This window comes from Colletotrichum fioriniae (genome assembly GCF_027942845.1).
Source record: "Colletotrichum fioriniae strain IMI 355084 chromosome Unknown scaffold_6, whole genome shotgun sequence".
NCBI lineage: Eukaryota > Fungi > Ascomycota > Sordariomycetes > Glomerellales > Glomerellaceae > Colletotrichum > Colletotrichum fioriniae.
Genome location: NW_027076842.1, coordinates 2,001,731 through 2,011,207, shown reverse-complemented (window position 1 = coordinate 2,011,207; position 9,477 = coordinate 2,001,731). Strand labels below are relative to the sequence as shown.

Sequence of the window (9,477 nt, the reverse complement as noted above, 5' to 3'; positions counted from 1 at the left end):
TAAGGTACCTAAGTTCTAATGAGAAACGGTGACAAGAAACCTGGATGGCCCAGAGAAGTTGCGGAGCAAAAGACGGAGTCATAGCTGCCATTCACGCCTTTCACGCCGTTCTGTCGCAGCTGGCGACGTTTTGAGGGTCGGAGTCTCGGAGTCTCCACCGACCTTACCTACCTTAGTTTACAGTCACACAGTCCACAGAGGAGTCTACAGAGGGAATGGAAGTCGGAGGATGCCCTGCAACACCGCTGGGGATCTCTTTAGCGTATTGTTGTATAAGGTAAGCTCGACAGGAAGGGCGTCACTTGTCGAGACCAAGCACCCAAGCTCGTCTTTGGGAGCGCCAGTCATCCGCCATGCCATCCACCATTCTAGTGGATCCCATCCTTCAGATTTTGTCTTTCTGCTGTCCTCTTCTCCACTTTTCCACCTTCCTTTGCACGCTGAACACACTGAACAACCGGTCAACAGCAGGTTCAAGTTCCCGTCTCGGCCACTGCCCGCCCATGCAACTGCAAGTCTCCCGCCCGGGCACCTACCTGCCACCCACCACCCACTCTCAAAATGTCGGTACCTCATCCGAGTACCTCGTGTACCTTGGCCAGGTACCGGTACGTTTCCCACCTCCCTCCATCACGCAGGCTGAGGATGAGGAGCCCGCCCTTTGCAAGTGCGAGAGGAAGACGTCGACGGTGGAGGGTTTACAGGTTGTTTCCGGCCCTGGCGTCTGCTGCCATGGATCTGCTCAAGTCGACAGGAGTCGAGTCAAACAAACACGCTGCATTGCACTCCTGCCCATCCATCTACTCCCTTCCCATCCTTGACTTTGACCCGACCTTTAAAGAGACACGCCTCGCCCACCCTTTTGTCATGGAAATGTCTATATATCTCCGTACCACTCACAGGCTTTCAACTTGGTTTCATTACCATATCGTCACTCACAAGACTCCATTTGGTTCCCATCTAATACCTGGGGGATATTCACTCAAGCCTTCGTCTACATACATATAAGCTACACCCCACCTCGGGGACACTTCCCACCATCGTCATCGTCACACCCAACCAGCTCCATTTACCATCAATCAGCCAAAATGTCGAGCCACAGTGACATGAGCTCGGTCATCTCCTTTGCCCGACAGCCTGCTTCCACCAGGAAGCAGAGCATCGAGGTCAAGATCAACGACCACTATAGCTCCAAGGTCTACACCTCGGGCAACCCCATTTCTGGAGAGGTCACAATCACGCCTAGCCATGATAGCCGATTCGATTTCGTTCAGATCATCCTCATCGGCATCTCAAGGACTCGCCTCGATGCTGTTCAGATCCCTCAGCTCTCTTCTCATACCTTTCTGAAGCTCGAGATGCCCATTCCCGCTTCCACCTACCCCGTACCTCGGATTTTCGAGGCCGGCAGGGCTTACACCATTCCCTTCAACTTTGTCATCCCCCACCAACTGACAATGAGCGCCTGCACTCACAAGGCTCAGTCCGATTACATCCAAGACTACCACATGCGTCTGCCCCCGACCATGGGCGGCTGGGAGAGGGACGACATGGCCCCTGACATGGCTCAGATCCAGTATGTCATCAAGGCCCGCGTTGTGCGACAGGACGAGCTTGGTGGAAAGCCGATTAAGGTCATGGAGGACGCCCACCACATCAAAGTCCTCCCTCGATCCCCCGAGGACCCGCCTCTGAACATTACCAAGCAGGACAAGAACTACGCCCTCAGCAAGACCAAGACCATTCGCAAGAACATCTTTTCCTCCAAACAGGGCACTGTCACAGCTGCAACTGCTCAGCCTGGTGCCGTTTACCTGACTGCCGACGGCCGCGGAGCCTCCGAGGGCTCGGTCTTGGTCAACCTCAACTTTGAGCCTACCTCTGCCGATATCCTGCCTCCCAAGGTCAGCACTGTCTCGGCCAAGATCCAAGCTCAGACCTGGTATGGCGCAACGCCCATGTCGTCGCTCCCCAACATGGGAAACAGCCAAGAGGCATACGCCATGACCCAGCAGCTCGCATACCAAACCTCCGTTTCCCTCTTCTCGACATCGGTCGACAAGGTTGCTTGGCGCCAGCAGCTGGCCTCCACCGCCCGCCGCGATTCCGGATACTCCAGCGATGGCATGCGCGAAGGCAGCCCCTCCGACTCGGACAGTCAGCGCCAGGGCAACAGCCGCCGCTCGAGCAAGGACCGCTCGTCTCCCATCTTCCACAAGGCCGCTCTCCAGATCCCTTTCAAGCTGCCCACAGCCCGAAAGACCTTTATTCCGACCTTCCACGCCTGCCTCATCTCTCGCACCTACACGCTGCAGTTGACAATAGTCGTTGGCGATTCCAAGATCAACTTGAACATTCCTCTGCAAGTCGCCCTCGAGCCGCCCATGCAGCTCGATTCGCTTGACATGGGCCTTCCCACCTTTGAAGCTGTGATGGCACAGCAAGAGGAGGCGGATGCGGACGCTTTCCTCCAGCCGAGATTGTTGCAGCAGCCCGCACCCGAATTCCAGGGCACTTCTGTGCTGCCTAGCTATGGAGACTTGTCTGCAAGGGGGCGGGGCGAGGTCTCTGCGGCTTGAGCTCTTGTTCTGCGTTGACGAATTACGACTTATTTTGGATTTGCGTGCGATATCCCTTTTCATCAATTTCCTTTGTTCCTTTGTTTCGAGGGCGACGATACCAGTAGAGAATCGAGCTGGCTGGCAACCGGAGTCTTGGGCACTAAAATTTGGGACACTTTGACTTGGAGATTTTTGTTGTTGACTAGGAAATTTTGTCTGTTGGAATTGAAGATACCCAAAGAGCAAGAGGCAAATTGGATAAACACATCAATACTTAGTAATAATTTGACAGAATCACTCAAATCTGGGCCCTTCTTTGATAACCTAAGTCAATTGTTTCTCCTACAACTTCATGAGGCCTGACAACATTATTTCATACTGACTTCTTGAAGAAAGAAGCTTGTCTTCTCGCGTATAAGAGAACCACACATAGACTAAGGAAATCAATTAGGAGATTGAAACTGACCTCAACGCATAGGGCCTGATTTTATTCGGATCCGAATAATGCCTTAGCCTCACACGGCGTGTTTGCCACGGGTCGTACAGTCCGTACGAAGAGGTCAAACCCCGTCTTCAGACCGAAATGCCAAGTGAAGGCTGTCCGGGGCAGTGTGGCACCCGGAAGGCGGGGCGGGATGATGGGGCGGAGGTAAAGGGGCCCGGCACGGAAGGACACGGGGCCGGAAGATATGAAGGGGCGGAGACGAAGAGGGGAGAAAGGTGCCGCCGTGCCGTGCTGGACACCCAGAAAGTTCTAGGCCCATTGAATCGTTTTCCATTTTCCCCTGTTGCTTCTGGTGGTAAGATTGCGGTGGAGTTTTTGGCTGCTATCCCGCTTTTGTCCTGCTTTTTTGCCCCAGACTCTCAGCATGATTTTCCCAAGAAGCTCGGACTGGAAGGTCACTGGCCAAATGAGGGGATTGGGGATTTGGCGAGGAAAGGTGGGGGGTTGATTATCCGGCACAAGCTGGCAAACTGACTGGCAAGCTGCATCATTGCATGCTATAACCCCGTGACATTGGGAATGGAGAAAGATGACGATATATGGGTGGTCTTAACATCCGGCCTGTCACTGCTCAACAGCCCACTCTCCCGATGCTGTTTGTTCGAGAGAGGGAGCGATCGTCTACGAGACAGAAAGTGGTTTGTTCTTGTGTTTCTATTGATAGTATCTTGACTAAGGGGAGCGGTAGCCGCGTAAACTGTCCACACTAAATAAGATCGATCGTCTGCTCCCACATGGCATCGTTTCTAGTGCGGTGACTCCGCGATTCGGAGGCTTGCAAAGCTGAGGGTGAGGCTCAGGCGTAAGTTCTGGGGGGAGGTAAGCTGTGCACAAATTATAACCACCATCCCTCTTCTTGAGTATGAATATCCTATTCTGTAGAATACTACGGATAGTAATGCACGAATCACAACTACACGTGACGACGCCGACACCCCTTTCATCTTGGTTGCGACCTGCCCCAAAGAGTGAACACCCCCCTCGTGTCGGTTGGATTTAGCTTCCCCCAACAGCAGATGTTGATTGGTGCGGCGGGACAGCGGGCGGCGGCAGATATAGGGGTTGGGGCGCACTTCCGTGAGCAACCTACATATCTACCTGCAGAAATGTCTGTACTACCGCTTGCGATTGTGGGATTGGGCAAAGAGTCTTGGAAAGAATTTCAAGGTACGCATACGGATGGGGTATTGGTGAATTGCGATAAGCCTTCCCGCTCATGTCTTGCGCTTCCCATTGAGAGACATGTTGGTCTTGGCAGGCGCGAGATAGGAACTGAAGCGCGTAGGAGAGCGTGCCTACCTTACCTTACTTTACATTAGAAGTACATAGCTACAGATATCCAATGTAAGGCGAGGCAAGTACCGTCTGTGGAAGAGAAGAGAGGGGAAGAGAGGTTTCCCCCCCAGATGCCGCATGGGGACTCCAGTGAGGGATGGATGGCACTCGACGGCCGCGATGCTACGCTGGAAGACGGCATCTCAGATTGAGGTTGAATGATTAAAAGCAATTTATGAATTACTCCGGGCCTCTCTCTGATCGATGCTTCACATCACCTCTCAGTGGACTCGTAGAAGTGGTCTTGAACCGTGCGCCCATCATCGATCCCCAAAAGACCCCCATCCTGACCATCCCGACCATCCATCCCCATGCTCGCAGCCCGTGTGCTTGCTCATGCCATGCAATCCCAGTGAATCTCCCATTTCCATTCCCATTCCCATGCTCTCTTCATCTCCTCCCCCCTTGTGAACTGGTCTTATTTCCCGCCGATTCCGTCCCGTCCTCCATCCGCCAGCTGCATCCCGTCAACGTCCTCGGTTTCTTCCAATTGCCTCTTCATCCCCTCCCATCCCCCCTTCCATCTGGAGTGTGTCTTTGTATTCCTCTTGTCCCCTTTCCCCCCCGTGCTGCGTGCATCATTTACCGCCACTCAACCTGCCTACTTCCAACAACAACAACACCTCAACTCGCCCTCTCATCCTCATCCTTTCTTCCAAGGTTGGACCCCGTTTCGAAACAAAAACGATAACGGCCGACGGCGGGCTCGCTTGCGTCATTTCTCAACAAGACGGGAGAGTTCTAGATTTCGAAGCTTGATACTTGACCATTTACCTTTAGACTTCTTTCTTGGGTACTTGGTACCGATTCCACTCGTTTCCACCTCAGCTTACCTCACCTCACGTTACCTTTTACCACCCCGAGATTCCTCCTCTTGCGATCCTTCGGGGCCGGCACATCTGCGCAGCCCAGTCCGATCCAGTTTATTTTTTGGATTCCGCCCTCCCACCCATTTGCGGCGGCGGCGTGGCGCGGAGAGAGACACCGTGCAGCCACGGACCCTCGACTGAACCTGAACGCGACCGGACTCGTCTTACCTTGATTGCGTTCCTGACTTGGCTAATTTTATCCTCCATTGCCCTTCAATGCCCTCCAAGCCGGAAAGGTACCCCAATTAAACCACAACCACCATCACAGAGGACAGGTCGCCCATCTTACAAGGACACCTCTCTTACCACTTACACAAGCTTCGCCGAGACGGTCTATGCGGATATAATTCGTCGACGACGACGACAAACTCGCAAAGGCCGAACTAAATCACGATGCGACAGGTGCTCAAGGCCGGCTTGGGGTGCCTCGTCTCCCTGTTGCTCGCCGCACCAGCCGACGCATTCTACATTCCAGGTTTGCCGCCCTCAGAAAGAAGCCTCCCAGCTCATGATCTCAAACACATCTCTCTTGCTCGAGCAATTGCCCGCTGACTATACCTCGGAATTAAACTATAGGCTGGTCGATTAAGAGCTATAAGGACGGCGAGCAGGTCCCCTTACTCGTGAACAAGGTCTACTCCGACAACACCCAGCTGCAGTATGCCTACTACGACCTCCCCTTCGTGTGCCCGCCGACGGGCCAGCGCAAGCCCGGCACGGGACTGCTTAGCGGACAAAGCATCCCCTTGAACCTAGGCGAGGTCCTCCGTGGCGACAGGATTAAGACATCCGACATTGACCTGGTTGTCGGACAGGACAAGCCGTGCAACTTGCTGTGCAACCGTGAGATGAGCCGCAAGGACATGCGCCGCGCAAAGGACATGGTGCACGACGGCTACGTTACCGAGTGGATCGTCGATAATCTCCCCGGCGCCACGAGCTTCGTCACCGTCGATAAGAGCCGCAAGTACTATGCTGCCGGCTTCAAGCTCGGCTTCACGGATTACTCGGCCAGCAGCGGCAAGCCGCGCTACTTCCTCAACAATCACCACACCATTGTCATTCGCTGGCGCAGAGCCCCCGGGAAGGCGGGTGAGCGCGGCGGCAAAGTCGTTGTCGGCTTCGAGGTGTACCCCAAGAGCATCGGTCCCAATAACAAGCGCGACGAGAATGGGTGCCCTGCGGATTTGCAGAATATTGACCAGAATTTTGAGCTCTACCTCGCCCCGAATAAGTCCTCCGAGACGCCGAAGCAACAGCAGAACCTCGACTCCTCCTCGTACCACCCCGCTACCGACGACGACGAAGACCTCGCCGACGACGGCGCCAAGCTGACCGTACCCTACACCTATTCCGTCTATTTCCGCGAGGATAACAACGTCGAGTGGTCGCGCCGCTGGGATCTGTACTTTGTCAACCAAGAAGAGGGCCAGAAAATCCACTGGCTGGCCATTGTCAACTCGCTCATTATCTGCGGTCTGCTCACGGGCATCGTCCTAATGATCCTTGCGAGGACGATCCGCTCCGATATCAAGGGCTACAAGGAGGTGCCCCTCGAGGATGGCAAGCCAAAGCTGAAGCGCAAGAAGACGGCCGGCAACAAATCCCCTAGACTCTCCGAGAAGACCGGCGGACTGCTCGACCAGGGCGCCGGAATTGACGCCGAAAACGACGCCGACGTGTCGTCCGACGAAGAGGCTCTCGAGGATGTCACAGGCTGGAAGCTGCTGCACGCCGACGTCTTCCGAACGCCCCTGCACGGCTACCTGCTGGCCCCGCTCGTCGGCTCCGGCATGCAGCTGCTCTTCATGGCCATCGGTCTCGTCTTGCTAAGCGCCCTCGGCGTCCTTAACCCTAGCTTCCGCGGCGGCTTCATCAGCGTAGGCGTCGGCCTCTTCGTCTTTGCCGGCCTCTTCTCGGGCTACTTCTCCGCGCGCGTCTACAAAACGTTTGACGGCCAGGACTTCCGCAAGAACGCGCTGGTCACCGCCGTCCTCTTCCCCGGTCTCCTCTTCGGCATCGTCTTCATTCTCAACCTATTCGTCTGGGCGCAGGCCTCGAGCACGGCCATCCCCTTTGGCACCCTCGTCGCCATCATCTTCCTCTGGCTCTGCATCCAGGTGCCCCTCGTCTACGCCGGCTCCTGGTTCGGCTTCGTCCGCAGCGCCAAATGGGAGCATCCGACCAAGACGAGCGTTGCGCCACGCCAGGTGCCCCGGCAGGCGTGGTACATCAAGTCGTGGCAGTCCGTCCTGCTCGCGGGGCTGATCCCTTTCGCGGTCATCTTCATCGAGCTGCTGTTCGTGTTCCAGTCCGTCTGGCAGGATAAGAGCGGCTACTACTACGTCTTTGGGTTCCTGGCCGTGGTGTCGGTGATATTGATTGTGACGATTGCCGAGGTGACGGTCGTGACAATTTACGTCCGGCTGTGCGCCGAGAACTACAACTGGTGGTGGCAGTCGTTTGCCGTCGGCGGCGGAAGCGCCGTTTGGGTTTTCTTGTACTGCGTGTGGTACTACTTTTTCAAGCTGCACATTACCGGTTTCGTGAGTAGTATGCTGTTCTTCAGCTACAGCTTCATGGCGTGCTGTGTGTACGGCCTCCTGACGGGGACGGTCGGATTCCTGAGCGCGTACGCGTTTGTTCGGAGGATTTATGGGTAAGCTTTCTTCCTTAATTCACTTCCCGGATTTTTACGTTGAAAACGAAGCTGACATCGTGTGGACAGAGCAATCAAAGCAGACTAAACCCCGTGGAGGGTTCGTCATCGTCAGTTTAATGTTTTATTTTGGACAGCGAGGTTCCCTTAATGTTTTGATTCTCGACACGAACGAGAGAAAGAATGGAAAGGGAAGGAAAGGAAAGGAAAGACGAAACGGTGGGGAAGGCGCTCATTAATTGCATTGCCTGGCGGCGTCAAAACAAGTTTTTGGGGAAGGGGAAACAAAGAAGCCCAATGGGGTTGCGTTGAGGCTTTGGCTTTGGGAGGCGTTTTTATACTGGGTGGTTTAGTGTGTTCGTTTTTCCATCGGTCTCTCTGTCTCTATTTCTCCCGTACCATCATGTGGAAAACATTAGGCGAGAGAGGCCGTTGGAAGACGTTTTATCGCACATGAAGGACACATCAAGAACAGATTACCACGGCCAGGAGGCTAAAGTGCGTTTTGTGTTTGAAAGAGTTTGCATGGTTTTGGGGCAGAGGTTATCAAAGTATAATTATATTCCGCTCCGTATGAAAATATGCTCTTTGCTAGTTCTGTGTGAGTGGACTCGTGAAGTGGGAGTTGGTGTTATTGTTGAGTCTTGAAAAGAAGAAATCGGTGCCAAATCGTAAAGTCGCCCCCTCCAGTTTCGAACCGATACCTCCGCTGATAGTTGAGACTGGAAAACAGAAAGGCTGGGTGGTACGCGTGCGACGTTAAATTCTGAAATTGATTAGCGATGAAAGAACTGGTAGAAAAGAGAGAAATGGTATTCGATCTGGAAGGGAAAAAAAAAGATTATTTGGAAAGCGAGCATGGCTTCGTCTTCTTCTTCTTCTTCTTCTTCTTTTCTCACGGCCCACCAAAATAGAGATCAGTCTTGGGGAATCTTGTAAGTAATATCTACGGGATTGCTGCCTGGTCTCGTTCCCTTATGATACCTACGTGGTACACACAAATCAAGGCTAAAACGGCTGGGGAAAAATGGAAGGCAAACAAGAAAAGGATGCATATGACACGATTGCCATGTCCAGACTCCGTAGAGGCCGATGAGCTCTCTTGAAGGTGCCGGTCATGATCCAATGAGACGTGATGAGGGGAACTGGACCTGCCATTTTGAGCGACGAGATGCCGATGGTGTCAGGCAGGCTGACAGGCGCCCGGGGGAGGGGGCGTTAAGTAGGGATAAATGGTGTAGGGGTGGTTATTTGATGCGGCGGCCGCTGCTTTGCTTTGTTTTGATGCTGGGACCGATGGATGTGATTCAAGTCCATCCATGGCTACACTTCAACGACGGCGTCTTGTAGGATAGTAGGCTAAGTACCTGCATAGCACCGCAGGTAGTGAAATGAGTCGATATAAGGTTACTCATGTGATGCAGAGAAAAGATGCGGTTCATACACGACAGTCAGCGACAGGGGTCTCTAATAAACAGATATGCCCCCAAGACGGGTGATTTTAAGCAAGTGGGATAAACTAGACATGGCCCTTCCCATGAAAGTGAG

The 9,477-nt window shown here is 53.8% G+C and overlaps 2 protein-coding genes across 2 annotated transcripts; both read left to right on the top strand.

The window, feature by feature from the left end:
- Positions 1-1,088: 1,088 nt before the first annotated feature.
- N0V96_005952 (uncharacterized protein) lies at positions 1,089-2,579 on the top strand (the record flags this gene model as incomplete). The annotated part of the gene is made up of 1 exon (XM_053189427.1): positions 1,089-2,579. One exon carries the CDS (start codon positions 1,089-1,091, stop codon positions 2,577-2,579), a length of 1,491 nt encoding a protein of 496 aa, XP_053052880.1.
- A 3,084-nt stretch (positions 2,580-5,663) lies between these two features.
- N0V96_005951 (uncharacterized protein) lies at positions 5,664-7,933 on the top strand (the record flags this gene model as incomplete). The annotated part of the gene is made up of 2 exons (XM_053189428.2): positions 5,664-5,745; positions 5,847-7,933. 2 exons carry the CDS (start codon positions 5,664-5,666, stop codon positions 7,931-7,933), a joined length of 2,169 nt encoding a protein of 722 aa, XP_053052881.2.
- Positions 7,934-9,477: the final 1,544 nt, after the last annotated feature.